General features: G+C 39.4%; 1 protein-coding gene across 15 annotated transcripts in view; it reads left to right on the forward strand.

Moving 5' to 3' along the window:
- ITSN1 (intersectin 1) overlaps positions 1 to 20,437 on the forward strand; it is a 213,911-nt gene that overhangs the window by 67,868 nt on the left and 125,606 nt on the right. For all 15 annotated transcript variants that reach the window (XR_011533735.1, XR_011533734.1, XM_070597188.1 and 12 more), the window contains 4 exons: positions 5,026 to 5,186; positions 11,464 to 11,715; positions 13,254 to 13,350; positions 16,614 to 16,714. Coding sequence is in view for 13 of the 15 variants with exons in the window: in XM_070597188.1 (XP_070453289.1) it covers positions 5,026 to 5,186; positions 11,464 to 11,715; positions 13,254 to 13,350; positions 16,614 to 16,714 (611 nt within the window). In the remaining 2 variants the exon portion in view is untranslated. The remainder of the gene's footprint in view (positions 1 to 5,025; positions 5,187 to 11,463; positions 11,716 to 13,253; positions 13,351 to 16,613; positions 16,715 to 20,437) is intronic.

Consider the following 20,437-nt stretch of genomic DNA (forward strand, 5'->3'; position numbering starts at 1 on the left):
GTTGCCAGATTCCCTCTGTTTGGAGTTGAAGCACTTTTTCCCACCCACAGTGGATGATATTAATGCATGGTTTATTTGTACAAATCAAAAAACTTACCGTTAATATTCAGCATACCTGTGGCCCCTCTCTTATCTCAACCCTGCCTGCTGCTGTGTACAGATTTTAATATCAGGCTAAACATTGTCTTTAAGATCAGTTCATTTTCAAGAGTCATATACAGCAATTGTTTGACTTATGCTTTTCTTAGCATATATATTTTTTATTTTTATTGAGTTTATAATAGTTTACATTGATGAGATTTCAGTCGTACGTTATTTCTTGTCTGTCACCACATAAGTGCTCCCCTTCACCCCCTGTGCCCACCCCCCAACCCCCCTTCCCCTGGTAACCACTGAACTGTTTTCTTTGTCCGTGTGTTTGTTCATATTCCACATATGAGTGAAATCATCTGGTGTTTGTCTTTCTCAGTCTGGCTTATTTTGCTTAGCATAATTCCCCCCAGGTCCTTTCATGTTAATGCAAATAGGATGCTTTTCTCTTTTTTTATGGCCAAGTAGTATTCCACTGTATATATATACACGGCATCTTTATCCAATCATCAGTTGACGGACACTTGGATTGTTTCCATGTCTTGGCTATTGTGAATAGTGCCGGTGGTGAAGACAGGGGTGAATATGTTACTTTGGATTGTTGATTTCAAGTTATTTGGGTAGATACCCAGTAGTGGGATAGCTGGATTGTATGGTAGCTCTATTTTTAGTTTTTTTGAGGAATCTCCATGCTGTTTTCCATAGTGGCTGCAGCAGTTTGCATTCCCACCAGCAGAGTATGAGGGTTCCCTTTTCTCTAAACCCTTTCCAACATTTTTATTTTTTGTCTTAGTGATTCTAGCCATTTTAACAGGTGTAAGGTGGTATCTTAGTGTAGTTTTGATTTGCATTTCCCTGATGATTAGTGATGTTGAGCATTGTTTCATGTGTTTATTGGCCATCTGTATATCTTCTTTGGAAAAATATCTGTTCATCTCCTCTGCCTATTTTTTGATCGGGTTGTTTGTTTTTTTATTGTTCAGTTGTGTGAGTTCCTTATATATTATGGAGATTAACCCCTTGTCAGATACATGATTTGCAAATATTTTTTCCCAATTAGTGGGTTGTCTCTTTGTTTTGATTCTTGTTTCTTTTGCTTTGTAGAAGCTCTTTAGTCTGATAAACTCTCACTTGTTTATTTTTTTTTTTAACTTTGGAAGTTTTGTAAATTTAATTTCAGAATTCTCAGACTTTTAGTTAGTCTTTTGGGGGGATTATTAGAAGTGAGTAAACTGGAAAGTGACTATAAGTGGGAGATGGAGTGGATGGCAGAGCTGAAGTCACTTTTTGCAGAGCAGCCTTGAGAAATAGGATGCCAGCTCTGATCCAGTGGATCACGGCAGGGCTGCTGAGCTGTGTGTAACTACTATATTTCCGTAAGGGCTTTGAGGTTTTACTGCTGAGGAGTCCCAACAGCTCTGTTTTGTTGAGAAACAATTTTTAAAGAAAGACCACACAGAATTCCCAAAAAAATATTGGGATTGTGGTGGTGGGGGCTGGAACCTGAGGATTCCATGTTTCCCCCCGTTTCGCATTGAGGCACTTCAGTGCAAAGGTTCTTAGAAACCCTCAGCTCTTCTGATTAAGCCATTACCAGAGAGTCTCTTGTCCCCTAGCCCACTCATTGTCCCACACTGGATATCTCTGTTTCTCACTGAAGCACATGTTTCAGGGGCATTGGGCATGGGGAATAGGGAGTGGGAATCTCTGTGCCTAATTCTTTTTTCAAGTATGCATGTTGATGTCGATCAGTGGAAACTTTATTTTCCCTGAAAACCGTTTACAATAGCTCTATGTCTTTTTAGAAATACTTAGCAAAAGAAGGAGAGTTCACTGTTTCATTTTATTTAACTCAAGGAAAGTTCACCATTTCATTCTACTTAACTTCCTTTATAAAACCTGAAAGATAATGCAAAAATAAAGCAATGAGAGACCAGTCTCAATTAAGAATATAGATGCAAAAAATCAAAACAAAATCTTAGCAAATAGAATTCTATAGTAAATGAAAACTATGACCAACTTGAGTTTATACTGAGAGTGCAAGATTGGTTCAGAATTAAGAAATCTCAACATTATTATATCAACAGATAAATGGAAAAAGAAAACTTGTCAGCCCAGCAGATGCTGATTAGGTATTTGGGAAAAAATATAATAACCAGGGGCTGGCCCAGTGGTGTAGCGGTTAAGTTCACACGCTCCGCTTCAGTGCCCCAGGGTTCACCGGTTCAGATCCCAGGTACAGACATATGCACCGCTTATCAAGCCATGCTGTGGCAGGCATCCCACATATAAAGTAGAGGATGATGGGTGCAGATGTTAGCTCAGGGCTAGTCTTCCTCAGCAAAAGGAGGAGGATTGGCGGCAGATGTTAGCTCAGGGGTAATCTTCCTCAAAAGAAAGAAAAAATATATATAATAATCATTTCTAATAAGTAGAAAAGGGAACTGCTTAAATATATCAAACTACTCTATAAAAATTACTACCAAATATTCTTCTAAACGATGAAACACTACAGCCATTTCATTTAAACTCAGAGCTAAGCAGGGATGCTCACATGTTCAGTAATATCTTAGAGGCAATAAGACCAATAACAAAGAATGGTATAAATATTGGAAAAGAAAGTTCTCTCTTTTTTTTGCTGGTTATGTAATTGTATACTTCCAAACCCAAGAGATTTTAGCTTAAAAAAATTAAGTAAGATTCATAGAAGTTTGATACGATAGCTGAATACAACATAAATGATTATTAAAAGTAAAATTTTTCTCTGTGTTTGGAATGAACACGTAAATATGAAAATGAGGGAAATGTTCCACTTAAAATAGTGACAAAAATGATAAAATTCCTAAGAATACATTTAATAAGAAAAAGAATTATTTATATGAAGAAAGTGCTATTATCTTATTAAAGGAGATATTAGAACTGAACAAATGGAAAGACATACTGTTTTCTTTGGTGGACAAACTATCAATATGTCAGTTCTCCAAAAATTAATTAATATATGTAGTACAGTTTCAGCTTGGATCCCAATAGGGTTGTTTGCAGAATACATAAATGATTTTAAAGTTCATAGGGAAAAAGAAACGTCCGTGAATAGCCAGACAAAGTTTAAGGAAAAAAAACCCATTCCATATATCAGAACGTACCATAGAGCCGGTGTGATCAGACCATTGTCATATCGGCCTGGGAATCAGAATAGAGAATCCAAAAAGAGGTCTTGCATCATGTGAGCATTTAATAAGTAACAAAAGTATTTTTTAGTTCAATGAGAAGAGATGGACTCATTAATAAATATTGCTGGGAAAGCTAGATCTCCATCTGGAAGACATATCGTTGACCCCTGGGGTAACATACCACACTTACACACACAACTGCAGTTGATTTAAAGATTGAAATGTAATAAAATAATACAATCTTAGAAAATGAAAGACTGAAAAAGTACAATCTATGTGATAAAAGAAATATTTCATATATAAAAATGTGGAATTTCTACACGGTAAATATAATGAACAGACAGGTAATGAATTTTTAAAAATCAACAATTGACAGATAAACAGTTACTAATATACATTAAACACTTATAAACTGACAAGAAAAAGACATGCAATCCATCAGATAACTTGGCAAAGGATGTGAATGAGCATTTCATGGTAGTAGGAATCCCAATGACCAGGAGACATATGGGAAGTGATGCTCAAGCTCGTGAGCGTGGGTGCAGTTTAGATTCCACTGGGTGGTTTCCTGAAGCGGGGGCATCACTGACTGCACGAGGACCAGGCTGTTCCTATAGGAGGCAAAAACGAGGTTCTTGAGCCATGGCGTTCCATTTCCCGCTTTCTGATCTTATTTTCCTAAATGATAGTGTTGACTTTTACAATTTTTATCATTTTTAGAGATTTTTAGTCTTTGTTGTTGTCACACTTTTCATATGTTTCATGTTTTCTTTCTTTGAGTTAACTCCAGAAGTACAGGATGATTTTCTGTGTAACTTAATTTTCTTTTTTGGACACTATCTGGATGTGGCACATTTAAGAGATGGTTAGTCATGGGATTTTAATTGGAGTAGCTGGTCTTCTAAAATTTTTCTTAAGATAGATTTTAAAAATAAATCCTCATGCTTTTTATATCTGGACTAAAAGAAATGAAATCTGAATGAACATTTTTCATGCAGAAGAGGTTAAGTCATGAATACATACAATCTGGGTGTGCATAATATAGTTTCCAGTGGCAATTACAAACTCCTTCCTTTTGCTTACTCTTCTTTGAGAAAATACATAATAGCTCATTGGAAGTTGCACTTGTTTGAGTACCATTTTCAAATAGTAAATACATTTGTAAGCTCATTTAATTGATTTTCACAGCTTTAAAAGTATAGTATCATAGCATAGGATAGCACGTCATGCCTCCATGGTGAGGTTTGTAGAACCCCACAGAGCTGATGCAACCTAATTAAGTATCTCTAGAAATAAACTGTTTCTAAATGCTTTTTTAAAACAGCTTCTTGTCACATAACTCACATAATAAAATTCAGAGTTTTAAAGAATATAATTCATTGGTTTTTAGTCTAGTCACAGGGTTGTGCAACCATCACCACTAGCCAGTTTTAGAACATTTTCATCACTCCAAAAAGAAAGCCCACTTGATGTCCAAAATACAGATCCTGACACTGAGACTGAAAAACTACCTTGTATATCATATAAGTAAAGAATAACACAATAAAAAGTGTTTTATATTTATATAAAATCTTGTCAGTATGTCTAGGTTCCTCCCTATAGCTTGGTAAACAAGTTTTGTTTTGGTTTGCTTTGTTTTGTTCTGTTTTGTTCTTTCCAGGATTAAGGGAGCTGATTATTTTGATTTCGTGTGGGTGGGAGGGGTGGTTTGGGAGAGGTTCCTTTAAGGTCATAGTTGTTCTAAGCCCATGCTGTTGGTTTGCAGGGCGCTAGCTGATATGAATAATGATGGAAGAATGGATCAAGTGGAGTTTTCCATTGCTATGAAACTTATCAAACTGAAGCTACAAGGATATCAACTCCCCTCCGCACTTCCCCCGGTTATGAAACAGCAACCCGTTGCTATTTCTAGTGCACCAGCATTTGGTAAGTCTGAAAAGGAATTGGTTCCTATATTGCATTGTATATTTTAAAAATAAATATTTCGCTTTTTTTTTTCCCCTCTCAGTTTGTAGCATTGTGAAATTCTAGGAGGTAATTCTGTCTGAAAAATGATGGCCCTATGCAGGAGGATAGTGCTAGAGGAGAAGGAGTCCGTTCACATTCTGCGTAACCAGAGGATGAGAGTAGCTGAAATGAAAGCACAGGTGCAGATTGTCAGGGAAAAGGAACAGACTGCCAGTCCTCTGCTGCGTCTTTTTTCTTTTCCTTGCTTTTACTGGATTCTTGACCCTTCACATTGTCGCATATACTTCCTTTTGGTTTTCTGTTTCCATAACATTTTTGTTTTTTTCTTGTGTATAAACAAGTCCTTGGGATTATGGGTCTAGAAATATATTGTTTAATTCACAGTATTGAGGCACTTGGCCACATTACAGTTGGCCACGTTAAATTCATTCTTAGAACAAAATGAAGCAAGAAAAAAATAAACATTGTTATCTCAATTAAAAACACGATTCTATAAAAAGTTATCTTTTAGCCAGATGTTCTTAAAAATTAAATGGTAAATAGTTGACCAAGATCAGCAACAGTTCTGATTTCTTCTCTGTTCTCACCCTAGACTTTAATTATTTAGCTTGATTTAAAGATTACAGTAATGGGATCCAACATCTGATTCATGGGAAAGTTCTTAGACAGTTTAAAAAAAACATGAAAATTGTGGATAGAATTTCTTTCCCTCTCTCAGACCTGATATCTGATGACAGGTGATAAAGCGAAGTGGATTTGGGAGGGGGCAGTCAGTAGTAATTCGGGTTGTCTCTGATACAATTTATGATACGCTGAGATAAATAAATGCTCTGCTTTTACCTGATAGATTTAAGAACAAGCTATGCATTGCCTTTCTTTGGTGAAGTTTAGCCACAAGACTGGTTTTTATAAGGGGAAAGGTGCAGGTTTAGGGTTAGGCAAGTAGGATAGTGATCCAAGAGAAGGAAAGCTCAAGAGCAAAGGCTGGAAGAGCAGGAGTGAACAGTACGGACCCCGAGTGGCCAGGGCCCTCTTGGTCTTGTCCGTCGCGTGTTCACAGTCCCTAAGCCCTTAGTTAACCAGCTGATTTAAGTGGAAGTTACTCTGAATCTCTGAAGGTCCTCCTAGCCAACGTTTGGTCAGGACCCATGTGTTAAAACAGCTAACGGGTGTTTAGTTTTCTTTTGGCCTCCCTTCCGGTGCTGCAAGAGGAAACCTCAGAGTGGAGAAAGGGTCAGATAACCAGAGGCATCCCGTTTCCTCTTTTTCCCTCAAACCTGGGTGTCAGTAATTCTTCCCTGAACATTTAATATGTCTTCTCTCATTCCTTCCTGCCAGAGGAATTTCAGCTCTAGAGATACTGCTGATTTAACTTTCAGGAGGTGGTGGCCTCACTGTGCCGAGGGTTTTACTGTCTCCTAAGTAACCTGACACTGCCACCCAGGGGACCTGGAATTTCGGATCTGACTTCCTGCCAGTCCCTCAGTAGCTCTGCCCCTGGGCTTCTCCACTGCCTTTTCTCCCCTTGTTCTCATCACATCAACATTAAACTATTTTCAAGAGATCAATCACGAGGGAATATCAGAACGTAAGAAAAGTTCAAGTACACTATCCTCATCCACTTTGTCCGAGTTACTCAGAGATCTGGCCTCTGCTAGTATTTCCAGTTTCACCTCTCAGCTCAACCCGGGCTAATGTTTTTCTTAGACTTCTTCTGGCTACTGAGAACAAAATAATTGATTACTATTATCATTATTTCCTAATGAATAGTAAAAATTATCTGACCAGGCATTTCCTATCCCTTAGAGAGTGTGCCTTCACATAAAGTATTTTATTTGCTCACAACAATAACCCAAAAAATATGTAGAAATTACTAGCCTTTTTTTTTTGAGGAAGATTAGCCCTGAGCTAACATCTGCTGCCAGTGCTCCTCTTTTTGCTGAGGAAGATTGGCCCTGAGCTAACACCCGTGCCCATCTTCCTCTACTTTATATGTGGGACACCTGCCACAGCATGGCTTGCCAAGCAGTGCCATGTCCACACCCAGGATCCGAACCAGGCGAACCCCGGGCCGCCGAGAAGCAAAACGTGCAAGCTTAACCGCTGACCCACCGGGCCGGCCCCCCTAGCCTTGTTATTTAAATGAGAGAACCAAGATTCTAAGAAGTTGAATAATTTGCCTAAGACCAGATTTCACAAAAGGGAGGTAGAGCATGTCCAATCACAGTTTTTCTAAAGGCTCTTGGTTTCCATGTTATCTTCTCTCTCCCCACCTTCTTTATCACCAAACCTTCTGGGTGACTGGGGCGTCACTTTTCCAGGGTTATTGTCTGCATATGTTAATGCAGATGTTAACACTGTGGAATTAAGGGCAGCAGAGGGTTGAGCAATAATTTTGTTCAGCTCCCCAGTGTTAAGAAGTGGAAAATGGGTGCAGTGATGTTGTGACTTGCCTAAGGGTACCAGCTGCATTCCAGGAAATTCTGTAAGTATGCCTGTACGTTCTTCTTTCCACGGCATAATTCGTTTTTTACTCTGGACCCAACTATTTCGGGGGGAGTTTATTTTTCTTTTGTTTGATTTTTTTTTTTTTTTGGCCAGAATCTGTGGTTTTATGAGATTAAACCAATATTTTTAAGCCCCTATTGTGTGTCCTAGTTACTGGGAGCCTGGTGCTGAGCAAGACTTCATGGCTCCTGCTGTTATGGAGCTTCTTGTCAAGTGGGGGAAGCAAGCAAATAGATAAAAAATTCTGTAAAACAGGGTAACACGATAGAGAGTGACCCATGGGGCAGGGTGGTCAGACAGAATTTTCTGAGGAGCTGACTTAGAGATGAGAGCCATGTGAAGACCTAGGAGAGAAGCCTTCCAGGCAAAAGGAACAGCAATTGCAAAAGTCCTAAGGCAAAAATGAGTTTGGTGTGTGTGAGGAACAAAAACGAGAGCATTGTGGTTGAAATACTGATAAGTCAGAAGATCAGGGAGGTAAGACACAAGCCAGAGGGGTTAGGGCTTGATAAAACCCACTAAGGAATTAGAATGTCTTTTTCTAAGTGCAGCTGAAGCCTATGGAGAACTTTTAAGCAGAGGAGTGACATGGTTGATGGACACTTAGAGAAAGTAATCTGTGTTATGTGGGTTTCAGGGGCACAGCAGTAGAACAGAGGGAACTCAGAGATGATGGTGATTTAGATCCCGGAGGTGATAATCAATGTGGAAGATAGGGTAGAATTCGATTAGTTATAGCGTGTAATTTGGAGGAAAAGTAAAGCAGATTTTGACCGTGTTAGGCTTGAGGGTCAAGTAGCTTTCCAAGTTGGGGTGTTCAGGAGGCAGAAGAGTCCATCCATGTGTCTGCAGCTCAGAGCGTCCATCAGCTCTGGGAGAGTTTGAGTGTGGATGGCGGTGAAAGCCTGGGGACTGGGTAAGATATCTTAGAGAGAAAGTTGTGAAAGGATTTCAGTCTTAAATGGAACTGGAGGATGTAAAATGGAGACACTCGCACATCACATGTGTCCTCAGCAAAACAAAACTTAAGGACTGAGACTGATTTCCTGTAAATGCCTGAAAACCGAAACATCCCTCAGCCAATGAACGTCCGCCAGAAACCTCTCCCCATCCTCAAGCCAATGAACTTGCTGCATGGACTCTAACTGAATTCCTCTCTCCTTGCCCGTGAACACTACCCACCTCAAAGCCTCAACGGGCTCGCCTGTTGCTTGCACAGTTTGTGTGTCCCAAATTGCGGTTCCTCTGCTGTTCCCTAAAAAACTCCTTTTCTGGTAATTTGGGCTTGCCTCAATTTTCTTCTTTGTTTAGGTTGACAAAATGTAGCTAGGGTAGGCAGAAGACCTATAGGACCAAGCCTTGGCAGTCTGTGACATTTAAAGGGGTATAAAAGGGAAGAAGCCAGGAAACAGTGAAGAGCGGGGAGGTTGGTGTCCTACTAGCCGAGAAAAGTGTCTCAAGAAGGAAGGCGTGCTCCATTCTTTGAGTTGCTTCTGAGAGACTGAGTAAGAAAAGGACAGAAAAGTGACTGGATTTGACAAGATGAGTCTGTGCATGGTCTTGACATGCAGTTTCATTGGACTGGGAGAGACCAAAGCCTGATTGGAGGCTGGGAAAAGGAGAAAGTTTAACTTACAGGGGAGATAGCTGGAGGAGCATGTGAGCCGAATGATGGTGTGTTTAAGATGGGAAGTGCTCGCACATTTTTAGAGTAGAGAGGGAAAGTTCAGTGGTTGAGGAGAGTTGGGAAAATTTCAAGAATTAAGACTCAGCATAGTCGAGAGGGATGGCATCCAAAACAACCTCTGATAGATGTATTTATTTAGAAATATTCAGAAATACTCATCCATTCAGAAAAGGTAGTCACTTGGTAAAAAGATGATAGTCTTCGCAGTGGCTCTATAAAAGCTGAGTAGGTCACTTAAAATGGAAACATTGTGATGTTAGAGAATACTCACAATGATTGTGCCTGGGATAAGACCTGAAGGATCTGGAGCGGTCTAGTCCCTAGGAACTCTCAAAACTAATCCAACAAGCCTTCCTTCTGGGGCAGGACTCCACACCGAGGAGAAATGACTGGGCGTGGAATCAAAATTGAACAGGGCAGTGACACGGAGACAAAAGAAGGAGAAGGTCAAGACCAAAGTGGGGACGGAGAGCAGAGACGAGATCCCAGGAAGCAAGGCTCCCATAAAAATGAGCAACAGGCAGTATCAAGCAAGGGTGAATCCCACACAGTTATTATTAGAAAAGAGAGAATGAAGAGCTGAATTAACAGCCCCGTGGACAATGACAGCACTCCAGGAACCTACTGTTTCAAAGCAAGCAGAAAGATACTAAGAAAATGATACAAGTCATGAAAGACCTACAGAAATCAGTTTTCAAACCTCAGAAATAAGGTGACAGAAGTCAGGAAAGAATAAGAAATAAAAGAAAAAGTCATTTCAGAGGAATGAAGACTAAACTAGAAGCCACATAAGAGATACTGTCTGCACAGAAATAGAAGGTAACAGAGGAAGATTTCAGAAATTAAAAGGAAATGAAGAAGGAGAGGAAAAGGATTTGAGAAAAAGTGATACACGTTGAAGGTGAAGAAAATTACGTCTCTGATTAGTTGGAGCGCAGGAGCTTCTGTTCCTGTGGAGTTGGAGTGTGCCACACTCCCAGCCGAGGGCTGTGTTCACCAGCCTGGAAGCTCTCCAGACCCCATAGGGTAGGAGTTCTTATGGAGGTTCCATTACGTAGGCATGACTGATTGAAGCATTGGCCATTGGTGATTAGCTCAGTCTCCAGCCCCTCTACCCACCCTCCCCTGAGGTTGGTGTGGAGGGGGTGGGGCTGAAAGTTCCAACCCTCTAATCATGCCTTGGTTTTTCCTGTGACCACCTTCCGTCCTTCAGCTATCTAGGGAGCCCCCCAGCCACCAGTCACCTCATTAGCATACAAAAGACACTCTTTTACACCCCAGAGATTCCGAGGGTCTTGGGAGCTCTTATGTTGGGAACCAGGGACCAAGACCAAATATTATTAAAATATGTTACTATCACTCAGGAAATCAGAAGGGTTTTAGGAGCTCTGCTCCACGAACCGGAACGAGGACCAGATGTCACATTGTGATATATTGTGATAATTATTGTGGTATGTCGTGATTATTGTGATATTATGTGTCACAATAGCACAAGTTGCGTTAGGGAAACAAAGAAGAAAGGAAACGTTTCTTTTAGTTCTATTATTTTTCATTTATTGGTTAGAGTATTTCTATAGAGAAACTTTCCCATCAAATCTTTAGTTACTCTGAGGTTCAGGATGTAAAGGAAAGGCAAGATAATTATTTGATTTATTTTCTCCCTTTATTTACTATTTTCAAAAGAGTGAATCGATTACCTCTCATGACCAATTCGAATGTTTTTCGTTGATTTGTTTTTAAATGTCATTATGAATTTGTGAATTTAATTCTCTTTGGAGGCTTTCAGTCCATTGCACTTATTCTTCTTATTGATCCTCGCCTTTGGCCACTAGATCCCTCTTCACAGTGGGTCTGGAGCCCTTCTGATGTGATCCTTGACGTAGTTTTTGGTACTCTTCAAAATGATTAATCTGAATTCGTATTTTAAATGGGAATATATTACAAGTGGAATGTGGTTTTCTTGAAGCAGTCCTGGATTAATTATCATTGAATGTTGAAATGTGGTCCAGAGTGAATTTTGTTGGATTTTTCCCTTCTTAGGTATAGGAGGTATCGCCAGCGTGCCACCACTTACAGCTGTTGCTCCAGTGCCAATGGGATCCATTCCGGTTGTGGGAATGTCTCCGTCCCTCGTGTCTTCTGTTCCTACAGCAGCAGTGCCTCCCCTGGGATCCATTCCGGTTGTGGGAATGTCTCCGTCCCTCGTGTCTTCTGTTCCTACAGCAGCAGTGCCTCCCCTGGCCAACGGGGCGCCCCCTGTTATACAACCTCTGCCTGCATTCGCTCATCCTGGTATGTGATCTGCCAAAACCACAGGCCGAATTCTCACCACTTGTGTTTTACTCCTCATTCTTATTAAATCTTCACCTCCTGATTATATTTAAATGGTATATTATTTCAGAGGAAAACATCTTCATTTTTTCCCTTTAATTTCTCGCTTTTTTTCAGCACATTAAATGGGATGGGCTAGGCTAGAGAGAGAGAAAGGGGAATGGAATTAAGGAGCTCTGGGTGCCGCTGTGGACAAAGGTGAACTCAGCGACTAAGACCGAGAGCATAGTTTTCCTTTCGAGGGCTTGACAAGAGCAACTGCAGTTTGAACATGTTGTATTTCCAGGTATCAGTTACTGCTTTTCTTCAGCTGCTGTGAATTGCTAATAAACAAGCCAGTCCCTTCGGAGTAGAATTATGTAGGAGAAAAAAAGAACATTGCATTTTTTTTTTTTTTTGAGGAGGTGGAGTGAATCAGACAAGGAGGAAGGAAGTCTATTAAATGATTGAATATATTAAGCTTGTAGTATTACGTGCTTGCTTAATTGAATGAAAGGATTAAAAAGTTCCTGGTTTCATTAATCTCCTTTTGAGACTTTATTCCAAGTCTTTTTCCCTTTAGTTAAAAGAAAACATAAACTGTAGCTAAAGATAGACTTAGTCTAACAAATCTTAATGAATTCTTATCAATATGGAAAGTGTTTTTTAAAAAGGTGCTTTGGATCTGCCTGAGTAAACTCAGCAGTGATGACAGCGTGGGTCTTAGTGTTGTATCTCAATCATTATTTCTGCGCCCATTCCCCTGGATTTATTATATCTGTCAGGATGTGTCTGGCCAAAGAATCTAAATGTACCTCTTTCTTTAAAGGTTTTCTTGTCACGTGTAGTTCATCTTTCACGTGTGACTGTGACTGCAGATGTGGTGGCCGCCGAGAAAGTGCTTGCAGTTGTTTTTCCAGGAGTGTTGGTGAATCCACACACTCGGCCTTGTTTGTCTTTGCAGCCAACGGCAAATGTTGCAAGACGGGAGGCAGGGATGAGGGGAGTGTGGCTAAGGCTCAGAGTTTTTCCACTGACACACGGCTAACCAGCCTCAGTGAGAATCAGACACAGAAGCTGACCCTCCCTAGTGTCACATGTTATCTGGCCAAGACTGCAAATCTGTGACTCCCTGGCTCCTGCATCTGGGACTAATACTTCAGCTCCTTCAGTGCAGTTCAGAGTATGCCATCTATATATTTCAGCTGTTACTTCTTTAACTGTTGGAACAGATCCTTTAAAATGTGACACCAAATGTTTAATGAAGAGTAAAATTTTATGGATGTAAACATTATTGCCTAGTAAGGTAATTTTCAGTAGGAACAAGTAAATCTAGGAATGTTTTTGGTGAGAGGGCAGGAAGCAAGGAGGGAATAATGCATTCTGAGTCCAGGAGGGTAAGAAGGGAGTAATAATTTCTGCCTCTGATTTGATGGCTATGCATTTTAATTTTTGTAAATAGGGAAAAGCTTCTTATCTTTGTAGAATTAAAATTATTCAACACTTATTTATTTTTACAGCAGCCACATTGCCAAAGAGTTCTTCCTTTAGTAGATCTGGTCCAGGGTCCCAATTAAACACTAAGTTACAGAAGGCGCAATCATTTGACGTGGCTAGGTAAGTTTGCTTGTTTTTAAATGAGCAGTTTGGGTAAAGCCATTATCTGATTAACTCATAAATTTGAAAATGAATTAGCCATGTTCTATATTTATTGTCTTTTATTTTGTAGAATGCCCATAATTTTCTTAATTCTGTATAATATTACTAAGTTTTACCATTTTTTGTTGGAGAGATGACAGAATGAAGATATGACATTCCCTTTAAAGGCTTTGCATGTTGGTTTTTTAAGAGTATAATAAATAGGTAGTAGTAAATGTTTAAAACTAATAAAATAGAACTCTAGGTATGAAGGAAAAAAGCAAATTAACTATTTTGTGTTAATCATTTGAAAGTTTATTGGGGTCAGCCTTGTGTCCTGGTTGTTAAGTTTGGCGCATTCTGCTTCGGTGGCCTGGGTTTGCAGGTTTAGATGCCAGGCGCAGTCCTACACCAATAGTCAGCCACTCTGTGGTGGCAACCTGCATATGAAAAATAGAGGAAGGTTGGCACAGATGTTAGCTCAGGACTCATCTTCCTCAGCCAAAAAAAAGAAAAAGTTTATATATAAACTTTTTAAATATGAAAATTAGAGCCATAATTGGCCTTATTTTAAATTCTGTCTCAAATAATCTTAGGGAGTCTATGTGGATTATTAGTAAACATTATTTAAGATCAATTTTTAGGGGCTGGCCCAGTGGCACAGCAGTTAAGTGGGCACATTCTGCTTCGGTGGCCTGGGGTTCGCTGGTTCAGATCCCAGGTGTGGACATGGCACCACTTGGCACACCATGCTATGGTAGGCATCTCACATATAAAGTAGAGGAAGATGGGCACGGATGTTAGCTCAGGGCCAGTCTTCCTCAGTGAAATGAGGAGGATTGGCAGCAGTTAGCTCAGGGCTAATCTTCCTCAACAAAAAAAAAAAGATCAACTTTTATGAAATGAGTTATTCAGATTAGTGGACAGTTGTTACTAATCAAATATGTGGCTCAATTTTGGCAAAGCTTACATGACCTTATTGCTTATATTTTGGCCAATATTGGTTTCATGTTATCTTTCATATATATTTATTTTTACCCTCTTTGTTTCCCTTGCATTCTGCTACACTAAGATTAAAAATTAAGTCTCTTTGCAAGCCATCTCAAAACTTTTAGAATGAGAAGGGGGTGTAAATAGAGACAATTCCATCTTTTCTTGTTTCAGTCCTCATTAGAAATCTTTCCTAAGTGAATCAAGTTGTTTTTCCACTTTAAAGAGGAAAAAAAGCATGTTTAATATAGTTCAGAAATTCATCTTTTAAAAAACGATTTAAAGAGAATCCGTCAACTGAAAAGCACTGTACCATGTGCCCTGTGCACGTTAGCTCCTTGAGAGCGCACCTTCTTACCCATAAGATGACTGTAGTATTTTCTCTATGGTGTAGATGAGGAAGAAGCTCAGAGACGTTAAGTGACAAGATAACGTAACTCTTAAGTGATAGAGCTAAGAGTTGAACTGAGTTCTTTCTGATTTTAAGGCATGAGTTCTTGCCCATGGAAGTTTGCTCTAAAAACTTCAGTGAATTGTGGTACACAGGTGTTTGTGTTCCACGTAATTCAGCCTTTCTTCCTAAGATGCGGGAACATTTATTGAGCATCTGCTTTGCCAAATACCTCATTAATCTCCTTCAACCCCACAACCCCTGTGCAGTAGTTATTATCTGAGAGTCGTGCTGTGCAGCTCAGCAAACGGTAGCAGAGCTGAGAGTTAAACTCAGATCAGCTAACACTAAATTCCCTGTTTTTCACGTGTTCTCCTATGCCATGCTGAAGTTTTCAGTCTCCTCGGGCTCCCCACAAGGGTTTCTGAAATCCGTCTTAAAATTGATTTGTGCCATTAGAACGAATAAACAATCAGTATTAGCAAACATTAATGCTATTAAAACAACTCTTTTTTTGGTAGTCATGTTTTCAATAGTCGAAATTTCTAGCAAGTTTTGGTAATGTCACATCTAACTTTTTGGTTTCCTATTAATGAGTTTTGAGTCTATTTAAATTCTCAGGAACTTGGCAGAAAACTATGACTTGATAAGTCTAATCTGGGACACCTTCTGTGTGTAACACCCTGCATTCCTGGGGTGCAGGAGAAAGATAATTAGCTTCTTAACAAATAGGCCAGAGTTGGAATCAGCAAAAAGTTAGTTTAAAATGAGAGGGTTGTTGCAGAAGTACTCACAGCAGAATAGATCTTGGTAAGTGTTTTTTATTAAGAAATTTATAAAAATTGAAAAGGTGAGTTTATATAGGTACTTGTCAAGTGTTTGGGAGCCACTTCTATGCTTTAAGAAGTGCATACAGTAAGTATAAGTGCATAGATAATATACATAAATAAGGATGAATAGGTTTAATTTATGATTAAAATTTTGCTTTTACATGTGAGAAATGGATATTTTTGTTGAAATGAAAGGAAATTGCAAATGGGGCATTGGTTGTAATCTTTCCTGGAAGTGGGATGCCATGTTTACAGTCAGCTCAGCCACTGTGTTTAAATTGCCTGATTTAGACATCTGGCTCTTAACAAGCCTTGGGTACCAATGTGCTACCTGGGTGGGAACCACTCTGAGGAACTCCTCACTGCGGAGGTCTAGACCCAAGCTGACTGCTGGCAGGGGTTTCCTCGGGTCTGCGTTGCTGAACATTTGCAAGGAAAGGTGGGGTCTGGATCGCAGTCCAGAAAGCAGAGCTCCCTCACTGCTCCGCTGACTTGCCTAGCCCCTGGAAGTGCTCTGTTGTCTCTGGGAAGCTCTCCATTTGTGGGAATTTGAACTTCCCAGAATGAAACGATTTCCCTTCATTAAGAAATACATCCTGTATTTTGTTGTGTAGTAAGTTAGGCAATTATTTGTTTGCTGTCAGCATTACTTTTTAAACCAAAAGATAACTGTTCTGGAAGTTTAGAAAAGCCTGGACATTATTGTATCACGCCACTTCCAAGGAGATTGTCCATACTTTTATAGAAACTTTGAATTATTAAATTATATATGTAACTTGAAGCAGCCACTTGGTCTGTTAAGTTTACCCTTGATTTGGAAAAATAATGAGCTTATATGTTTTGAGAGAAATGTTTATAACCTTAAAAAATGAAAATATTCATTACAGAAAATTCAGAAATAGTGATTGGAAAGTGAATAAGATGTTAAAGCTAATTTTCTAGAGGAGTTCTTAGTTTACTGTTTTTAAAGAACTTAGGCTGTTTCTTACTGTTAGTCATTTTTTTCCTGTCCTCCCTCTTGTCCCGTCCAGTGTCCCTCCAGTGGCGGAATGGGCTGTTCCTCAGTCATCCAGACTGAAATACAGACAATTGTTCAACAGTCATGACAAAACTATGAGTGGACATCTAACAGGTACTTGCAAATAAGAATTAATTTAGTGAAGTATCTTTGTTCTGAATGCAAATTGTTTAAGATGTTGAGCCAATGGTATTTTGCAAATGTCTTTCTCTATTTTTTTTCTAAACAGTGTTTTCATTGTCCCTCTCATCTTGAGTTCTCATCTACTGATAATGTCACAGTTAGTTTATTCTCCAGTGCCACAGGCTCCTGCCACTTTGCTTCTTGGTAAACGGAACGTAGACCAAAGATCCTCCTGCACACGGAATGCCACTAGTATGCAAATCAAAGCACTAGCAAAGAAGTGCTGCTGTGAACAAAATCTGATTCAAGTTCTGAAGTCCAGCTTTGTAGGTGAACTTGAAACTGCCTGCTCGCAGAGTCAGTGTTTAAAGCAGTGTGCGGGGTGAAAGGGGACTGGTCGGGGAGTTTGAAACCTGGCTCTGTCACTGACTAGTGGAGGTCCCTTTACCTATACGGATCTTATTTCTTCATGTATAAAAGGCCAGAGTTAAATTATGTGATGTCAATGGATTACAAAAAAAGATTCTATAGTCTGCGTTAGAAGGGTACAAAGGATTTTCAGATACTGTTCAGAAACCTTTCTAATGAGGGGTTAAACACTTAAAATTGATTAGAGAGTCATAAAGAAAAGCATAGTTTTGATAAAGGAAAATAGAGACCTCTGATGAACATTATGTGTAAAAGGGAAAAATGTAAGTGCCCTTTAACAAATAGGAAAGGAAGGGAGAATGGGTTAGTTTTCCTGAGGTGGAAAAGCACTGATATATAACACAAAACACTTTTAATTTCTGATTCTTACTATCTTATCTGCTTCTTACCATCACTTACAATTGCAATTTTTACTTCCAAAAGAAAAATTCATCCTTGTTTTAAAAAGTCAGGATTGGGTGAGACTTTGAAGGGTTCTGGTCTAGTCTTGAACCGTGTCCCCATAAGGGATCTCAGCAGTCATCTCAAATAAGCATGTATTTGTATCTGAATGGGGGAATTTCAAGTAGACGCAGATTCTCTGTATGCCAGCTCACTCTGCTGAAGCAGTAGCTGTCATTTTTATACAGGGCACGAAACACCAGTCCTGCTTACATGGGCACTGAAGGAATATTCAGTATATAGTTTTGAGTACAGCCATGCACTCCGTAATGACAGTTCAGTCACCGATGGACAGCACAAACAACAGTGGTCTCATAGCTAAGTACCGTGCAGCCTAGGTGTATAGTGGGCTAGCCCATCTAGGTTTGTGTAAGTGCACTCTGTGATGTTCGCACAAGGACGAAATCGCCTGCTGGCCAATCTCTCAGATTGTATCTGCTTCGTTAAGCAACGCGTGACTGTCCTGTGTAACACAGTTTGACACCAGTACTCCATACAGACCCAGGACCACATTGTTGGTGAATCTGAAAACATTTCTTCAAAGCATTGTTGGTGTTTCTGTGCGTTAATTAAAATAGTCCAACTACAGTATCTGCATCTCAAAGATAATGACGCAGGCACTGGAATATTTAGAACTTTTAATATCTGATACAGAAAGTAAAGCTTGAGATATGCTGGAAAGAGCAGAATTTGCTAAGGTTTATTGGTATACTTACTACTGTTTTGTCCGGGCAAGAATTTAAGGTGGGAATTTTATTTTCAAACCAGATCTTTGTATAGTCAATGTTAAATAGAGTGAGTTCTTACAGTAAATTTAAAAATAGGAATAAATAAAAGAAATTTAGTTTGCTTCCTCTTTTTGAGGAATCAATATAGGGTATATTTTAGGCCAAATAAGACTGTTGATGGAAGCAGAGCAGTTGTGTTGCGATGGGTGAAATACAAAGATCATTGTCATGATCACAACCATGAAAATAATTGTATGAATCCTGGGCCCCCAAAGCAGTTACTCACTCAGGTTAAGGATAAGAGGAATATCAAGAAAACTGAGAAAAGTCCCAGAATATAAAGAGGCCCAAGTGAAATATATAATTTAATATTCTTAATTTCTTGTTTTTCTTCCTTCATGGTTTTGTTTTTTTGTGGCTTCTTGTTTTAAAGGAATTAAAAACCATCATAAAAACTTGCATATAATTACAATTTCTTAATCTAGTGCACTAGCTCTCAGCCTTGGAGTTGTGCCATCCTAGTGCTATGAATACCAGTTAAAGTATAGGAGTTGTGGAAAATTTGTGTTTTATTATCGATTAGAGGAGAATCTAGGTTATCCTTACGCGTGTGTTTTGGAGTAGGGTGGAGTCATAGTGCTCCGAGAACTGCGTGTAAACTGCAGCCTCACTGGTCTGTGCTGTAGCCTGTGGCAAATCCCCAGTGTTAATAATGCGCTGTTGGTGTTAGAGGGATGCCTGAGTACCATTGTGTTTTACTTTCACATACTTCTTTTGGATGCCATCTAATTCTGGCTATGTCTGTAAGAGTATGTTGTGGGCATAAGAATGCCATTGATTGGCCCCAAAGCAGAAGACAGTGAGAACTTCTGAACTTGTGATATGAGCTAATCACTGTGGGAGGGAAAGCTGGTCTAGCAGCAGCACAGCTTACCCCCCATTGATTACCTGGGTTGATTTAGCTGATGCAGTTGGTTATGTGGGCATCCCCTTGTTCATTCACAACTTGATGAGTATCCTATTGGGTGGTCTTAAAAGAGACAGTCTGATAAATTAAGAGGGCCTGTTCTTTAATCAAGGCTATATAAGTAGCTCTAGAATTCTGATAATCCTAGTAGTGCTAGCTCTCTTCTCAAAGAGGTATTTTATTATCTTCTTGCATTCTGAAACAATGGATATGTTATTTGGTTGTTCGTATGGTAATCACAAAAGCTAGTCTTAGTTATTGTTTGAAATAAAACATCACCTTCATTTAATTATCTCCATTCTTTCCATTCATGCTTCCTTACCTGCACATGGATGCCCCTAGTAGGGTTTGCGGACTCGAGATTTCTGTTTATCCCCATAATGATTCCTCATAAGCCAGTACGCCAAGACTGGTATCCTGTTCTGAACATAGGCTTCTACAGGATAGTTCTGTGCACTTAGAGCTCAATTTTAGGCTGTCCTGTTATGCTAAGATGCTATCTTCACTGTTGCTGATCTAATTTAATGTTTCACAATCTTGTCATAGGACACATAGAGTCAAGTATTAGAATTGCAAAAGACAGTGTGATCTTCCAATACAGGGGTCAACAAACTTTCCGTAAAGAGCAAAATAGTAAACATTTTAGGCTTGCGGCCATACACTGTTGCAACCACTCAACTTTGCCATTGTAGTACAAAAGTAGCCATATATCATGCTTAAATGAATGGACATGGCTATCTTTCAATAAAACTTTATTTACGGAAACAGGCAGTGGGCTGGATATGGCCTTTGGGCTATGTTTTGCCAATCCTTGTTCTGGATCATTTCCCTCATTTCAGAGATGAAGGAACTTCCTGTTAGAGAGTGCAAGTAATTTTGTTAACGTCACATGTCATTAGGGTGTGAGAAGAGTCACTTCCAGAATCCACGTCCCTGATGTCCAGATCCAGGGCTAGATCGTTTCTTTTGTTGTTACACTTTTTGTTGAGAGTAGATGAAATAGTAACTTAGTTCTGAAGCGGGCAGAATTGTTACAAGTATAAATTAAAGGATTCACTGAAGTTTTGCTAGTTCTACTTTAATGTTGCCAACATTCTAAATACGATGTTAGAGACTAAATACAATGATCAGTGAACTTTTCTCACTCCA

The sequence above is a fragment of the Equus przewalskii genome, chromosome 27 (assembly GCF_037783145.1).
Source record: "Equus przewalskii isolate Varuska chromosome 27, EquPr2, whole genome shotgun sequence".
NCBI lineage: Eukaryota > Metazoa > Chordata > Mammalia > Perissodactyla > Equidae > Equus > Equus przewalskii.